The 16,710-nt window shown below is 45.7% G+C and overlaps 3 protein-coding genes across 6 annotated transcripts; 2 read left to right on the top strand and 1 right to left on the bottom strand.

Annotated features, from left to right (window-relative positions):
- The first annotated feature begins 315 nt into the window (after nt 1-315).
- LOC133900337 (acyl-CoA-binding domain-containing protein 5-like) lies at nt 316-7,370 on the top strand. The gene is made up of 16 exons (XM_062341429.1): nt 316-473; nt 894-1,020; nt 1,666-1,744; nt 1,817-1,975; nt 2,081-2,158; nt 2,225-2,329; nt 2,657-2,723; nt 2,836-2,897; nt 2,979-3,118; nt 3,329-3,455; nt 3,526-3,640; nt 3,788-3,876; nt 5,813-5,896; nt 6,021-6,785; nt 6,879-6,938; nt 7,071-7,370. The coding sequence occupies exons 2-16, from the start codon at nt 974-976 to the stop codon at nt 7,149-7,151; spliced, it is 2,058 nt and encodes a 685-aa protein (XP_062197413.1). The 5' UTR covers nt 316-473; nt 894-973; the 3' UTR covers nt 7,152-7,370.
- A 268-nt stretch (nt 7,371-7,638) lies between these two features.
- On the top strand, nt 7,639-11,740 carry LOC133900338 (peptide chain release factor APG3, chloroplastic-like). 4 transcript variants are annotated; one of them, XM_062341432.1, is made up of 15 exons: nt 7,639-7,834; nt 8,214-8,270; nt 8,505-8,585; nt 8,707-8,764; nt 8,845-8,948; nt 9,106-9,157; nt 9,293-9,342; nt 9,639-9,704; nt 9,779-9,943; nt 10,029-10,101; nt 10,202-10,334; nt 10,651-10,708; nt 11,037-11,084; nt 11,199-11,282; nt 11,392-11,740. In XM_062341432.1, exons 1-15 carry the CDS (start codon nt 7,700-7,702, stop codon nt 11,461-11,463), a joined length of 1,236 nt encoding a protein of 411 aa, XP_062197416.1. In that variant the 5' UTR covers nt 7,639-7,699; the 3' UTR covers nt 11,464-11,740. The 4 variants fall into 4 exon arrangements, 3 of the variants coding, with proteins under 3 accessions (XP_062197416.1, XP_062197415.1, XP_062197414.1); XM_062341431.1 differs by having other exon boundaries at nt 7,693-7,985; nt 8,061-8,270; XR_009906524.1 differs by having other exon boundaries at nt 7,693-8,270; nt 11,037-11,085; nt 11,211-11,282; nt 11,392-11,458.
- A 1,852-nt stretch (nt 11,741-13,592) lies between these two features.
- LOC133901003 (leucine-rich repeat extensin-like protein 3) lies at nt 13,593-16,710 on the bottom strand. The gene is made up of 2 exons (XM_062342296.1): nt 15,355-16,710; nt 13,593-15,090 (listed from the first exon to the last, which is right to left on the bottom strand). Exons 1-2 carry the CDS (start codon nt 16,708-16,710, stop codon nt 13,705-13,707), a joined length of 2,742 nt encoding a protein of 913 aa, XP_062198280.1. The 3' UTR covers nt 13,593-13,704.

The raw sequence follows: 16,710 nt of genomic DNA, 5'->3' as shown, positions 1-16,710 counted from the left end.
CCAGAGGCTTCGAAACCGAAAGAAGTTTAAGATTTGTTTGGTAGAATTCTTTATAATTTAAATTTTTTTAAGTGATTGTTTGAAGAAAGTGATTCTGTGGTTGAAAACGATTTTTTGATGAATTTTTAAAATAAAATATACGGAAAAAATGATTTTTTTTAAATGAATTAAGAGAAGCTGTTTTTTTCAACTCCTAACTTTTAATTAATTTCAGAGAATTACTCTACAAATTCTACTCGAGAAATAAAAACTGAAAATTACTATTTAATAAAGTTCTCCTTATTCTAACAAAAAATTACTCTCAAAACTCTAACAAACAGACTTCGCTGCTGCCGCCTCCAGCTCCTGCGCCGCAGCTGCTACAGGGCCTCTACCATTCACACTCATCGAGCTTCCACACTTATTACTAGTGCGATTTACGCTGGGTTTGGGGACAGTGCTGCCGCTATCCTCATCTTGCTCCGATCCAAGGAGTAGGGCTCTGTGCTTAATCTTTTTTTTTCCCTTACTTTGATGTGTTTGTCTTCTTGGCAATGCCAATGGAACCTCTCGAGAAGCTAAAAAAGATGTTTGTTAAGAAAAAAGAAGCTAAAATAAATGTATTGGTGTTACTCTTGTTCTGGCTCCAAGCGAAGAGTTGGTGTATCTTGATTTCTTTTTTGGTGTTGCTTTGTCTATTGGTTTCCTGGATCCGAAATTTCTGTCCTTTTTCCCATCCGTATCTGCAACTGTTTGATGTCTTCCTGTTCTCGCTCAAGTTCCAAAGGCAGCACCTTTTTTGAAAGGAAATTTTTGTCCTTTCCCTTCTATTTTTGACATGGTTTCGTGCGCCCCGTCCCAACTGCTCCACTAACCTCATTTCCTTTTTTTTCTTCGCAACTCCCTGTTTGCAGGTGACAAGAGATTGCGGTGGTAGGGTTCAGTTTAATCTCTCCGTTTCCGGGAAGAATTTGGAGCTCGAGAAGAGGTCGCTATGCCGAAGATGTTTGGCTTCTCTCGTCGCCGGATGAAGCTGGGGAGGTGAGATTTTAGTCACTGCCCCATAAATTTAGCTCATCTTTTTTTTTGGTTCGTATCCATTTCTCCGTTTTTCTTTTTATCCTAAAACTTGGTAGATATTGGTTTCTTTAGGGTTTTTGTTGGTGGGTATTACCGTATTACAAAGATTTTATTTTATTTTTTATGGAAGGCAAAACATTTATTATAGGAGATGTTCAAGTTAGTGTTCCTGATTTGGTTGTGGTCACTTTCCCGTTCATATGATTTAGGGGTTCATATGCGAGAAAAATGTTGGTCCTTTTCATCTCATGAAAGAGAGAATTTTTCATTGCTGTTTTCTAGTTTACAGGAGGTTTTGGTTTCTGTGAGCCCCAACGTCTGGATTGAGGAAATAGGTGCTTTTAGAAATGGTGAACTTTCTGGGAGATTTTTATAAACATATGCTTGTTTTTCTTTTTCTGTAACCCTACAAATCCTATTCTTGTGTATAAGTGACTGTTTCTGTAGGTGTAGTGACAAGGCTGAAATTTTCTTACCGTGCTAACTTGAACCATTTACCGTAGATCCATTTCTTTCAAATTATAATCAGAAGCTGCCTAATTATGTTTCTCTTTGTACATTCATTATGTTTGCTCTCACCTTTTAATTGCCATGTGATTTCTGCAGGTTGAAGGGTCATATAAACGATCCTTTCCATGGCTCTCGAAGCCCTTCTCGGCCCACCAAGCGACTCAGTCACCCCAATGTGAGCTTTTCTGCTCTCCGATTCTGTTGTATCCATGACTTTAAAGTTTATTAGCTCATGGGGTTTGTCCAGGGAGAGGACCCAGTGACCACCTCAGTGAGTGGCCGCGCCGATGACCTTGCTTGGCGCTGCTCATCTGATACTTTCGATCTCAATGGACACACTTTTGAGAGCTCAGAGAATTGGGCGGTGCTGTCAACGGAGGGTGACAAACCAGTTCCTCGTTTTGATGTAATTAACCATATTAAAATTCTGATTTGTCCTCATCATTATTCGGTTAGGCTTCTATTGTTCTGAAGTCTTTGTATCACATTCTTCTGGTTTCCATTTTAACAGCACGCAGCAGCCATGGTAGGGAGCAAAATGGTAGTCTTCGGTGGTGATTCTGGTCATCATTTGCTAGATGATACAAAGGTAATGGATGAACACTATTCCAGTTATGACCTAACTTCATGATCTCATCTTCGATGTATCATTCAGATATTGAGCTTAGACAAGCTTATTTGGGATTCTGTGGCTCCTAAAGTTCGATCATCAACAAATGGACGTTCTCTGAAGTTGCAACCATGTAAAGGTCATTGTCTGGTATGGTTCTTGGAGCCGATCATTCTCTCACTACTCAGCTCTTTATGTCAGTTTCTCAGCATTAGTGTTCTAAATACATATTGAGAACTGCCAATTGAAGTCTCTTATCTTTAACCTTAAAAAAAAAGGTCCCTTGTATCAGATTTTACTGGAATTTGAATTCTGACAGGTAAAATTAATATTCTCTTTTGCACTCTGATAGCCTCCTTGCCAAGGCAATATCAGTCCAAAAACAAGGATCGCCTTTCTTCTCCTCTGGCTTTGCCTTTCATCACGCTACACAACGTTTACCTGGCATTGATCGAACCTGTTTTCTGTGATGTTTAGGTTCCATGGGGGAAGAATGTCATTCTTGTGGGAGGGAAAAGTGATCCACCTTCTGACAAGATATCAGGTTTGCCTGTGCTATTTATTTGTCCAAATCATATATATTTCTTTTATTTATCTGATTCTCTGCTAAAATTCGAACAGAGACAATTAGGAATTCATCATTTGTTTTACTGCAGTATGGACCTTCAATATGGAAACTGAGTTCTGGTCACATATGGAAGCCAAGGGTGATATCCCGGTAATATTTGAACATTCATTTGTACAGTGCTTCAAGTATTCTTGTAAAATGATGGGGATTACCCTGATTTTATAATTTCAGGTGTCTCGAAGCGGCCATACAGTGATTAGAGCAGGTCCTGTTTTAATTCTCTTCGGAGGTGAGGATGCCAAAGGGAAGAAACTACATGACCTTCATATGTTTGATCTGAAGTCATCAACTTGGCTTCCTTTGAACTACAAGTGAGTCATTCTTGTCTACAACTCAAAGGTGTCATGTAAAAAACTAAGAAAGGAAAATGAAATGTGCCTTGAAATGTCAAAATTTTATAGTCCTACATGGATCTAATTCATTTTAGCTTGTCCCTGCACTAACGCATCTCAATGTTAGAATTGTTATCTTGTACTCCAGTATGCAATTTTCTTTTATTGATTCTGAGTTCACTGTTTCAGAGGCGCTGGACCTTCTCCAAGATCAAATCATGTAGCTGCACTTTATGATGATAGAATTCTGTTGATTTTTGGAGGTCAGTCGAAGTCCAAGACCCTAAATGATATTCATGCTCTAGACTTCGAAACAGTAAGTTTTGTCAGGTTTCCTTGTAGGTTTTGCTTGTTAACAGCTTGCTGAAAATTGATCTCCTTGTTAGATGGTATGGTCAAGGGTCAAAACCCATGGTCATCATCCATCGCCTCGAGCAGGTTGCTGTGGAGCTCTTTGTGGCACTAAATGGTATATTACAGGCGGTGGAAGCAAGAAAAAACGTAAGTTCCATCCTTTCAACCATTGATATGCCATGGCAGATTAGTGGTTCAGTTTCATTTCTCAGTAGTATGTATGCTTCCTCAGAAGAGTTGGTAATTTTGCTACCTTGGCCCATGGGCAATCTCTAACAGAAAATCTTACCTCAGGGCATCCTGAAACAGTGGTCTTTGATGTTCTGGAATCCAAATGGTCTGTTTGTGTAGTGCCTCCTAGTTCCTCAATTACTACGAAGAAAGTAAGTGCAGTTCTTGCTTGGCTTACCTTTCATGTTTAGTGGCTAGCACTCGCAAGCAAGCCATCTTTCTAATATAAGGCCAATTTTTATTTGCCATTGCAATTTTCGTTGGTCCCAGATTTGCCATCGCAAAATGTCTTATCCCATATGTGCTATCGGGTTGCAATTTCTTACCCTTCTATGCTGTCACCGTTAACCCTGTCAGTTTTTGCCGTTAACATTTCTTCATATTGCCTAGAATACCCTTGTCATCAACCTCTGGCATTTCTTCCACGCTCTGGACGTTCGGAGATCCTGCGAGCGGCGTCCATATCGTCGAGGCGCGCGTACATTTCCATGAGCGCGTTCTGCACGAACCGGTTGTCTGCCATGCTGTGCTTCACGACATACCCGTGCACGACCTCCTTGCCGGTGAATGACTCGGGGCGCGTGCACGCGGGTAGAACGCCTGCCATGGTGGTCTCGCAGGGCATGATGCCGACCTCGGCCTCCATCCGGGCAAAGAGCTCCAACGCGTCCTCGTTCAGGCCGGCCTGAGTGTACCCATAGATCATGGCGTTCCACAACCCAAGCTACCGATCCTCAGAGCTGCTGGGAGCGCTCTCGCGAATGTGACGCTGTTTGGACCATGTCATAGAGCACTTGGACGGCTTCGTTGCAGCAGCCGCTCTGCACGAGCAAGCTGACCATGGTGTTCCATGTGACAACGTCACCGCCGACGGAGCCGAAGAGTCTTTGTGCGTTGTGGATGGAGCGGATGGCCATGAGAGAGTGGAGTGCCCTCGTCGGCGGCGACTCCGGCGACGAATCAACTGGAGAAGGGCAACACAAGCCTCAGCGTGCGAATGCGAACTCACTTGAGCGAAACTTGGCCGGTGGGCCCAACCAGAGCGTGGGCCATGGCCCAGTGGTGCTCAGCCCGCGCGAAGGGCCACGCCGGTGAATGTCCGAGGCTGAGGTAGCGTGCGCCAAAGCATGACAGACGCAAGGGGAAGCACACTGTGGCTTGAAATCGGAAGGAGAAGGATCACTGGTGGTGGTTCATTCGTGTGGTGGTGGAGAAGCTCACAGGCGCCGGGATAGAAGGCGCGTAGAGCTGAGCTCGGTTTGGCCGGGATTTGCACGGGAAACATAGGAAAACGCCTTGCACGAACTTCCTCTTCGAGATTTGAGGCTCGTCTTGGGCGGATCTGACCTTGGGCACATCGGGTTTGGTTGGCGGCACGCGACATAGTGGAGGGGAGCTCGGTGCGGCGTGGGGAGAAATGATGGAGAGGGAGTAGGGAGGCCAGGAGGGGAAGGAGATAAGGTTCTCTCCTCTCCCACTCAAGCATGACACCGAGCAGCGATGGGATGGTGAGCTCAAGCATCGGCGGTCGCGTGGCGGCACTTCTCTATGCAAGATAGAACGGTATGGAGGGAGAGAGAGAGAGAGAGAGAGAGAGAGAGAGAGGAGGGGGATGATAGTTGGGCCTGAGCCAAGGGCAAGAAGGTCTTTTTACAGCTCCGTTACAAGTTGAAAAGTCAATAATGGCATATAAGGTCAATAATTTGCAACCGGATGGCACATGGGGGATTTATGGTTCTGCGATGGCAAATTAGGGACTTGGACCATTTGCAATGGCATGAGAGGAATTATCCCTTCTAATATTTAAGGATGGCAACTTCCTAAACTGGAGAACGGCATACTAGGATGCCTCAAAATTTATGAAATCTATTGCATAGAATTGAAGCTTCAACTAACTGTTGAAATATATATCATTGGAATAGTTTTCCATGGAGATGGAATTATACTAAAGTAGTGAAAGTCAAATTTTAACATTATTTGATGCCCATGATAGCAGATATAGGGAAGAATCCCCATGAGATTTCTGTTTATTTATGTTTTGATAACTTTTTCTCTAGTTTCTGAACAATTGAAGACAAACTCTTGCAGGGATTCAGCATGGTTCCATTGTACTACAGGGACAGGATTGTTCTTGTTGCTTTTGGAGGAAACAAAAAGGAACCATCTGACACGGTGAAAGAACTGAACTTCTTAGAGAAATGAAGGCTTCTATTTTTTTTGTAACTGAAGTAAATTCAGAACATTTCTACGACCAATGTCAGTATCCCTAAATTGCCATTACTTTGTGTTTTTGAAGGTTGAAGTACTAGTGGTGCTGCAAAACGAGCACTGTTTAAGTTGGCGGTCTGCCCCTGGTGCGGAACCCTTACTGTATGACGACTCTCCTCCGAGCCCGAGGGAACTTGCTGATCACCTCAACAATTGTGCTCCTCTATACTCTACTAGCTCTGTAGCGAGGAGCAGCCTTGCAACCACAGCTGAAAACTCGTCTGTGAGGAAATCCCTCCCTGATTCGCTGCTACAGAACTCAAACCTTGGGAGCTCATCACTACGCAGGCAGTTCCGTCAGGAAGAGGAGTGCAGCCTGGCCCAAAAACTGCAGAAACCAATCGATGATGACAAATACAAGGACACAGACGATTGTTCTGAGCTACCCTCAATCACAAAGCAAAAACCACGGAACGACATGCATCACTGGCCAGATGCTGATGCTAAAGCGAGGAGGTTGGGCAGAAGTTCCTCAGACATCAACCATCATTACGATACCAAGATAGCCAACTTAGTCAGGAGAAACATGGCGTTGGAAGAGCAACTTTCAGCTGCGATGGCGAGCAAGGATGAAGCGGAGAAGAACCTATCTTTGGTCATTGACAGCAAGTGTGAGCTGGAGAAGAGGCTCGCTGAGAGGGACAGGGAGGTCGAGGCTCTGAAGGAGAAGGTGACCGGACTAGAACTGGCGCAGGAAGAGTCAAACAATCTCTCGAACACTGTCCACGCCGACAATGTGCGGCTCGAGCGCGAGGTGGCGTTCCTGAAGGCCGTCATGGATGAGACCCAGAAGGCAAGAGAATTAGCTTCTTATGCTCCATTTTTTACTGCTACTATCTATGCTGTTGTAATACAATACTGATTGCTTGGTTTCATCCATGCTCAGGAGCTGCACTCGACTCGCGGAATTCTAGCAGGAGAACGCCCAAGGGCGTTCCAGCTCCAGGTAAACGCGTATTAGTGCAAGAGTATCACTGTCTGTTTTTTCATGGTTTTGTCAAGTTTGTCCTGTTTCACAGTTGCATCCTAGTTCATGTAACACTGAAACCGACATGGCATGCTGACATTGCTTTGCCAGATTGAAGTGTTCCATCTGAAGCAACGGTTGCAAACGATGGAAGGAAGGTCACCTACACCAAGAAAGCCTCAGAATCTGTAGAGTGCAGAACTGTACAGTGTTCGAGCATTCCGTTGGAAATTAATGTTGTATTGTGATTGGGAATTAGAGCTATTTCGATTTCTACCATTCAACGCTAAACCTATTTCTCCCTAGACATAATTTTGTATCCGTAAGTTTTTGGTCCATGCAAGATGTTTATGCACAAATTCTGAGTTGTCACTGTTCAGAAGATTTTATTGAAGACCTGACGAATTTTTTGGTGCAGTTGTCTATAGTTAGTGACTCTTGTGTGCATATACATTGTATTTTTCAACAGCGATCGTCTTACGGCGTCTTCGGCTAATTTTCAAAAAGAAAAAAATAATAATTGGAGGAAGAGCACCTGGCCAATTTCCAAAAAGGAAAAGAAGAAGAAAAAAGAAATGGCTTACTGGCAGCCGGTCCGTCCGATGGACGACTCCACGCACGAATCTTGACGAGGCAGTCCTGTCGCGGAGCAACTGGAGAAGCCGCGCTCCAGTCTTCTTCTATCCTCAGCTGCTTCTCACCGCCACCTCTCGTGCCCCCTCCGCTTCATCAGTGGAAAGATGGAGGCTTTCGTGGCAGGCTTCTTCAGGGCGCCTCCCCGCGCCGTCCCCGCCGCTCGGGCTCCGCTCCCCAGCCTTCCCCTCTTCCGCGGCAGGCGGCGCAGGAGGCTCTCGTCCTCGGTGGTCTGCATGGCGGTAACTGGCCTTTTCTTGCCCTCTGTACGCGCTTTGGGCGGTCGTCTTGGCCCCATTCCTCGACCAGTTCGTGGAAATACTACAATGGGTTCCGAATCGTTTGGGGGTTCAATTGGCTTGTGAAGGCTGGTTCTTGGATCGAAACGGCATGGTGAAGCATGTGGTTATTGTAGTTGTCACTTATCCTGAATCAACTACTCTGCAATTGATGTCTCCTTTCCTTCAGTTTCAGAATTTTTGGATTGGGAAATTCTGCTGCTGCTTATTCATGCTGGACGCTGGGTGGTTAATTTGGGCACTAAGAATCCTACCTTTCGTACTTGAACTGAAGCCATTATATGATAGCCTTATGAGTATTTCTTTTATATGCTTCATGCAGGAGCCGTACCTCATAGCGAAGTTGGATTCTGCAGAAAAGGCTTGGAAAGAAATGTCGGTATGGTTCTCTGTTCAGTGTTCACTTTTCATTTCTTTTTGGCATTTTCAAATATGAACTTCAAAATTTGTAAAGAATTTCTGAACTTTTGACTTCGTTATTGGAGGCAAGCAAAACATATCTAGACAATGAAAATTTTAATGCTTTTACAATAATGTGGCAGATTTCAATTTGATCTCATTGTGGATCGATTTACCAATCACTGAAAATATGATGAGTGAGTATCTACTCCAGGTTAGGTTAGCAGATCCTGACATTGTTTCCGATCCTAGTGAATACCAAAAACTTGCGCAGTCTGTTGCTGAACTGGATCAGGTATTTGGCTTACTCACAATGGCATTTGCTTTTGGTGTCTACCCAATTATAGCGGAATTTGAGCAGCTCATTTCCATCAATTTTTACATCACACTTTTCATTTTTTGCCGAAAGCATTTAGGTTGTGACTGTATACAGGCAGTTTAAGGATTGTGAGAGGCAACTTGAACAGACAAAAGGTTAGTATGCTGCAGTATTTCTGGTGCCTGGGATGAAGTACTAGACTCTCACAAAGCTCTTTTTACTGCCAAAATGATAGCTTTGGAGAAAGAGAATGGAGATGACCCTGATATGGCAGAGATGATAGCTTCAGAGCTGGAGTCCTTATCTAACCAGCTTGCAGAGCTTGAGGAAAAATTGAAGGTGAATATGATGTGACACTCTGCATGATAGTTACATAAATTCTAGACAATATGTTTAACTGCATGCATTCTAGGGTGTAAATTTCTATTTTTCGTTGGAGAAAGTATACATTAGACATGTTGAAGTGGCTCTCATTGTTCTTATATCTTCATATTAGTTACTACTGCTTCCCAGCGATCCTCTAGATTCACGCAACATCTTACTTGAAGGTACATCTCCAGTGCTCAGTTGTATGTTTGAACTCAATCAGCTATCCAGTCATGCCATGAGAGTGTTCGTTGTGTTGTCACTTTCTTTTTGTTCATGTTTCGGAATTGAGAAGTGTCTTTTCTTCATTTCTGCAGTAAGAGCAGGTGCTGGCGGTGATGAAGCTGGAATTTGGGCTGGTGACCTTGTAGGTAGATGATAATTTATGCAAATTGAGTACAATTTAGCAACTGAGACAGACCTGTCTTTCATTCTGTTCAAATAATAGTATACTAAAGCTTGTTGAACAGAAGTTGATATTTATGTGGAGAGAAATCTAACAAATAATGAATGTGCAAGAAGGATTCCGAATTGTAGGAATATAAGCTCATCTTAGTTCAATTACTATTGTTATAGCAGTTATACTTCCAATATACTAGTGCATTGTATTTACAATTTTACTCACATAATCCATAACTAAATATGTCAATGGCTTTTTTGTAGGTACGCATGTATCAAAAATATTGTGAGCGCAACTCTTGGAAGTTTAAGCCGGTTTCTTGCTCAGAAGTATGTACTTGCAACCTTAACCTGACTACTGAATAATGATTAACGACGTGCTGCTCACAAATTGAACCTTTCAGGCAGAAATGGGTGGATACAAGACATATGTGATGGAGGTCAAGGGAAAACAAGTCTATAGTAAATTGAAGTTTGAGTCAGGCGTACACCGTGTTCAGCGTGTTCCCCAGACAGAGACTATGGACCGTGTTCACACGTCAACAGCAACTGTAGCAATTATGCCGGAGGTGAACTATTGGATATTTGCATGCAATTTTATGGCATGAATCCCTTTTCTTTCAGAAGCCTAATGTTGTTTCAATGGCTTAGTAGGCTGATGAAGTTGATGTGGTTATTGATCCAAAAGACATTGAACTTAAAACGGCAAGATCTGGTGGAGCTGGAGGTAATATCACTTTTAGACTGTGTCATGTCCTAGTAGAGTACTGGGATTTTTGTAGTATGTCGCTTCAACTGAGCATCGTCAAATATCTCGATTAATGCAGGGCAAAATGTTAACAAGGTGGAAACAGCTGTTGATCTTGTTCACAAACCTACGGGAATTAGGATATTCTGTACAGAAGAGCGGTCACAGCTTCAAAACAGAGAACGTGCATTTCAATTATTGAGAGCGAAACTGTAAGATTCTCTCATTACTATATAGCCTTCAAAACTATAGGTTACTCTTGTCCATATTCTCCCTATGACCACAGTTATTTTGTTATTCTTCAACTTTTGTTTCTAAAATTATTCTTTGACCTTAGGACTATAATTGCATTGTTGGTTCTAGACTTTGGAAATAAAATGCTCTGAATCCGTACATTCAAAATAGAGTGAACTTGAATGCCGGCTGGTTCATTATTGTTGCCAAATCATATGTTGTAGTTTAATACATGCACTTATTCTTGTGTAGTCTTATTTCATCTCTCATATATCTCTGCCATAATCATTGCAGTTACGAGATAAAATTAAGGGAGCAACAAGAGTCCATAAGAAACCAGAGGAAATTGCAGGTACGTTGACAATTCTTCTTAGGAGCTATCTTCAGAGGTCATAACTTGTAACTGTTATATCCAATTGAAAGCAACAAAAACTGTCTTATAGATAATTGATGATGTTCAAACTTCAAATTCAATGCAAAGTAATTTACATGCTAATGAACAATTTACATGATACAGTCGAAACTCACAAAAATTAAGTTTTTGGTTATGACTAATTTTAACTATGATAAGACTAGAAAAGAAAGTACCTTTCTTTGATTTGTATAGGAAATAGGGTTAGCCCTTATGAAAATTTTCTTATACCCTCCACTGGATGCTACTAACACCAGTGCAATTGAAGGTTGGTACTGGTGCTCGATCTGAGAAGATAAGGACATATAATTACAAGGTAACACGACATATTATCACATAGATTCCTATCATCTCATGATGTAATACCAGTTACACATGTTATGTTGTGAACATTCGGAATTTTTCAGTAAATTTGGAGTGTTGCTTACAGGACAACAGAGTGACTGATCATCGGTTGAAGATGAATTTTGAACTGACTAGCTTCCTTTTAGGAGATATTGAGTCTGCTGTCCAGGTACACTACATATGATGTGTAAATTTGGCGGCATTCAATTACTATATTAAAACTGATGTAACATGGATTAATCTATTATTGATTTCGTTTGTTGCCAAAACATCTACAGTCTTGTGCTGGAATGGAGCAGCAGGAACTCTTGGAGGAAATGGCTACTTCAGTGGGTGCAGTGAAGGTATGATCCGCACAATTGGTCCTTTGGCAGCAGATAATCTAACTGACGATGTATTCAAATGGATGGATAAGTTGTACATGATGAAGCCGAACAATACAAATTCCGCATACGCGCACATGTTTCTGTATTTTATGGTCATAAAATAGTGTCATAGAACATACTGATGCATCTCTGTTTTCCTGAGGACAGCAGATTTTGAGTAGTAAAAAATAGACACGTGATGCACAATTTAACTACTCCAGTATCACAATTCAATGTGATTTAATGCATTGTTTCTTGTGAACTTTTTGTATTCCATGTAAGGTGAAGTTTCTTTTAGATCACTTACATATTTTCAGTCGATATGATCCCCCCCCCCCCCCTCTCGCTCTATCTATGAAGGCAGGAGCAAAGAATAACAATCTGCAAGGATAGCGAGGTGGCATACAAGTCAGGTTAATGCTTTCTCCATTTCACAATATTTGTTCAAACTCGCTATGCATGTAGACAAAAAGGCGAACCTAACCAATGAAATAGTTTTCTAATATATCCATAATTTCACGATGAAGGAGTGGGCACAGACAATTGGCCTTGAAAAAAAATGTGAACATTTATTGGAGAAGACTACTATACCCATGTTCCAACATTAGTACACAACCAGCTCTATGTTCCTTAAGCTAAGCTCTGAACACTAGCCTGCCTTGTCCACCCCGCCTTCACGCTCCTCCCCGCCAAAACTTGTACTAGTGATTCTTCTATTCAAGTCCTACTGTACAAGTACATTAGGCAGAACATGAAAAATAAAAGAGAAAAGAAACTTACTTGGTTGTGTGCATCAATGAACCATCCTTCTGCAAAAAAACAAACGGGAACAGTCACACTTAGACTCGGCAATGAGCAACAGTTACTCTGTTGAACAATGAGAAACTAGAGCTGAGTTTCTTCTGCATCTGCAGTTTGCTACTTTTTAATTGGGAGACGTAAGAAATTCTTAAGCAATTCAGAGCTAAATACAGGATTACAGGATACGGCTCATTACAATGCAACATAGTTACATAACTAGATAACTTTATGAACTAAGATATGGTGACAAAGGAAGAGGATTAACCTACAGATTGCTCACATTACTAGGTGCTAAACAGTTGCCCACAGCTGCCTTATCTCCAATCATCAGAAAAAAAGACAGATCAAGCATTAACAGGTAATCTCCTTCTAAAATTTGATGACTGAAACCAAACTAAACCCAAATACGAAGCTAAAGAATCGCCCCTTTTTTTGCCAAAAAAGAAAAAGGCTGCAGGAGGTCGCGGGGACCAAGGACTCACCTTGCTGGATCATTACCTGAGAAATTACATTAGTGATAGGTATTTACCAGTCATAGTTAACACGTCACTAATGCAGTCTTATCAGTGACGGATCTGGAACCGATCCGTTACTAATGACTACACGTTAGTGACGGATTTGGACTCAACCCGTTACTAATGGCAAATATTAGTGACAGGTCTAGATCTGATCTGTCAACTGATGACTCTGTTTTCTTGCATATAAAAATGACATTGCAACTTTCAGCAGATTATACGAAGAAATAAAATTCGAATAGACCATATAGTCATTTCCATACAAAGTTCGAGTTGATGATCAAAGCACCTGCATGCTCTAAAATTCAATTCACAAAGAATCACAAATTAAAATTGGGTATGATAGTCATCATACATTGATCATATACATCCATATTACCGAGATTTCAAATCACACAAACTAAAGCAAATCAAAATAATTCCTTCCTTTCATCTAGTACGTATACTCCTTTTTTTTAAGAAAAAACTTTCTTTTTTCAGAAAAAAATAAAGCTATAGCGTAAGACATCAAGAATCACACGCCCCATGTCTCTTACACCCCTTGTCGCATCAGGGGAAATTGCTTATATAGTACTAATTTAGCTACATTTTGAAAATTTGTCATCATAACTCACATATTATTAATGTAGATGTTCCCGTATGTAATAAGAGAGGGGTAATTTTTAGATCAAAACACAACTAAATTAGTGATAACTGGGCAAATTCGCCCGTCGCCTCAAGTAGTTAGTTCTACACACATGCACACAAAAATATGCACGAAGAAGCATGTACAAAATTGAACGGATTTACTCACACACGCTTGCACGTTGGCGCCAAAAGCAGAGCTACATATAGCTGTGTGTATGCGCGCGCCATCTTATGTACTGTTTCGATCACTCCTCCTGGTCATCGATCTCTCCATGGCACGCGCTTAATACCCTTCGAATTGAGGGGGCGGCGGCGACGCGTACTTGTTGGCCATGATGGGCGGAAGGATGACGTCGTTGAACGATGGCGGAGGTTGGGATTCCGTCGGCGGTGATGGCGACTCCTCTTGCTTCGGCGGGGGAGAGAAGACTACCGGAGGAGGTGAGCTCACTGGAGCTGGTGGCGGCGGTGATTTAACTGGTGGTGGAGGGGAGCCAACTGGTGCTGGTGGAGGAGGAGATTTCACTGGAGGTGGTGGGGAGCTCACTGGAGCTGGAGGTGGTGGTGAGCTCACTGGTGGCGGCGGCGAGCTCACTGGTGCGGGTGGTGGTGGTGATTTTACTGGAGGCGGTGGTGAGCTGACTGGTGGTGGTGGCGGCAGAGATTTAACTGGGGGAGGTAGTGAGCTCACAGGGGCAGGTGGAGGTGGCGACTTAGCCGGAGGTGGTGAGCTCACAGGAGCAGGTGGAGGTGGTGACTTGGGCGTAGGTGGTGGTGAGCTGACTGGTGCAGGTGAAGGCGGAGACTTCATCGGAGGAGGTGGCGGCGAGCTCACAGGAGCCGGTGGAGGTGGAGACTTTGCCGGCGGTGGTGATGAGCTAACTGGTGCCGGTGGAGGTGAAGACTTCACTGGAGGAGGAGATGAGATCACTGGGACAGTTGGTGGAGAAGACTTCGGCGGCTGCGGTGGTGAGCTGACTGGTATTTGTGGTGGAGAAGATTTCACCGGAGGAGGTAGTGTCTCAACGGGAGATTCTGGTGGTTGCGATTTCTCTGGAGCTGGAGGTGATTTCACCGGAGTTGATGGAGGAGTAGGCTTCTCTTGAGGTGGTGGAGAGATCTTGGGAGTGGGTGGTGGTGGAGATTTCTCTGGAAGTGGGGGCGATTTCACCGGAGCGGGTGGTGGAAGAGATTTCTCTGGAGGTGGGGGCGATTTTACTGGAGTGGGTGGTGGTGGAGACTTCGTCGGAGGTGGTGGAGAGCTCACTGGAGCTGGTGGTGAGGGCGGCTTCACAGGCGCTGGTGGTGAGATCACTGGCACCGGCGGAGGAAGTGATTGCACCGGAGGTGGTGGAGAGCTCACTGGAGCAGGCGATGGAGGAGACTTCACCGGAGGAGGTGGAGAGCTCACCGGAGCTGGTGGTGGGGGAGACTTTACTGGAGGTGGTGGTGAGGCGACTGGCGCTGGTGGAGGAGGTGACTTCACAGGAGGTGGTGGTGAGGCCACTGGCGCCGGTGGAGGAGGAGACTGCACAGGCGGTGGTGGTGAGGCCACCGGCGCCGGTGGAGGAGGAGACTTCACAGGCGTTGGTGGTGACGCCACTGGCGCCGGTGGAGGAGGAGACTTCACAGGCGGTGGTGGCGATGCCACAGGCGCGGGTGGGGGAGACTTCACAGGTGGCGGTGGTGACGCCACTGGAGCCGGAGGCGGAGAGGAGACAACCGGAGGCTGCACCTGTGGTGGTGGGGCTTTCGGGCGCTCAGGTGTCACCGGGAGCCAGCCTGAATTTGGAGGCGGCGGAGCAGCATACCCTGCTGGTGGCGAGACCGTCGGCGGTGACTTAATGGGTACAGGTGCCGGCGCCGGCGCTGGTGTTGGCACCTTTGGTTCTTGTGGAAGATTGCCATCTGGCACCGGTGGCGTAGAAGGCACCGGCGGCGGCTGTGGAGACGGTGATTTCACAGGTTGTGGCGATATCCCCGGACCCTCTGCAGGCGTGGGCGTAGGAGGCACCTTGATCATCGGTGGCTTCCCTGGCAACGATGGCTTCCCCGGCGTCGGGTACCCAGCGCACACGTGCTTGCTGCAGTCGACGGGGCGCGCGAGCACGGGCGCGCACTGCAGCGTCGTCTTCTGCGCCGGGCGCAGGGCGCCGAAGCAGTTGCCCTTGTCGTCGAGATTCACCTCCGCCTTCTCCGACGGCATGCACACGGCGGCCTCCGAGTTAAAGTAGTTGAAGGCGAAGCTGAAGTTGACGAGCATCGGGAGCTCGCAGATGGACTCGTGCACGATGCCGGTGAAGACATTCCTGGACACGTCCAGCTGCTCCAGCTTGGTGATGTTGGAGAGCTGCTCGGGCAGCGTGCCAACGAGCGCGTTGCCGCTGACGTCAACGACGCTGGTGTTCTGGAGCAGGCCGATCTCTAGCGGCAGGCAGCCGTCGAGCTTGTTGTTGAGGAAGATGATCTCGTCGAGCGTCCTGACCATGCGCCCGATGCTCTTGGGGATGCACCCGACGAACTCGTTGTTGGCGAAGACGACGACGGAGGCGGTGGAGTTGCCGAGGTTCTCCGGGATGGGGCCGACGAAGCGGTTGGTGTTGACGAAGATGGCGTCGAGGTCCTTGTCGAAGAGCGCCGGCGGCAGCTCGCCCTCGAAGTTGTTGAAGCGGATGTCGAGGTACTTGAGCGACACCATCTCGAGCACGACGAACGGGAACAGCCCCACGAAGCGGTTGTTGCTGACGTCGAACTCGTGCAGCAGCGAGAGGCGCGACATGCTCTTGGGGATGATGCCGCAGAAGCGGTTGGTGTTGATGTGGAAGAATGCGAGGTCAGTGAGCAGGCCGAGCTCTGGCGGCAGGTACCCGGCGATGTCGGCGCCGTTGAGGTCGATGCCCGCCACGACGGTCACGTTGGGGTCGTCGAGCGCCTCGACGCAGATGACGCCGTTGTATTTGCACACGTCGTTGCCGACCCAGTTGGAGGTGTACCCCTTGGGGTCGGAGTAGAAGGCGCGGCGCCAGGCCTGGAGCGCGATGTACGCGCGGCGGAGGCGCGGGTTGGGGAAGTTGGCGCCGGTGCGGTCGTCGAACTCGAAGTCCGGCGTGAGGTCCCCGGCCTCGCCGCCGCCGGCCTCCTTCATGGCGAGGAGCTGGCGGTGCGCGATGTAGGAGGCCTCGGCGCTGGTGACGGCTTGGACGTTGCAGGCGGAGAGGCAGGCGGCGAGGAGGAGCAGCGCGGTGGCGAGGCGGCGGCCATCGGGGAGCCGGAGAGGAGGGACGTCCAT

This window comes from Phragmites australis, chromosome 19 (assembly GCF_958298935.1).
Source record: "Phragmites australis chromosome 19, lpPhrAust1.1, whole genome shotgun sequence".
Lineage (NCBI taxonomy): Eukaryota > Viridiplantae > Streptophyta > Magnoliopsida > Poales > Poaceae > Phragmites > Phragmites australis.
This window is presented reverse-complemented; position numbering and strand designations above follow the sequence as displayed.

Coding starts and splice junctions, on each gene's coding strand:
- LOC133900337 (XM_062341429.1), top strand. CDS start 974: ATGCCGAAGATGTTTGGCTTCTCTCGTCGCCGGATGAAGCTGGGGAG. Junction 1,976..2,080: donor AACCAGTTCCTCGTTTTGAT/GTAATTAACCAT, acceptor CCATTTTAACAG/CACGCAGCAGCCATGGTAGG. Junction 2,159..2,224: donor ATTTGCTAGATGATACAAAG/GTAATGGATGAA, acceptor TGTATCATTCAG/ATATTGAGCTTAGACAAGCT.
- LOC133900338 (XM_062341430.1), top strand. CDS start 7,983: ATGGTGAAGCATGTGGTTATTGTAGTTGTCACTTATCCTGAATCAACT. Junction 8,949..9,105: donor AGCTTGAGGAAAAATTGAAG/GTGAATATGATG, acceptor TCTTCATATTAG/TTACTACTGCTTCCCAGCGA. Junction 11,085..11,198: donor TAAGGACATATAATTACAAG/GTAACACGACAT, acceptor TGTTGCTTACAG/GACAACAGAGTGACTGATCA.
- LOC133901003 (XM_062342296.1), bottom strand. CDS start 16,710: ATGGACGTCCCTCCTCTCCGGCTCCCCGATGGCCGCCGCCTCGCCACC. Junction 15,091..15,354: donor CGTCTCCACAGCCGCCGCCG/GTGCCTTCTACG, acceptor CCACCTGTGAAG/TCTCCCCCACCCGCGCCTGT.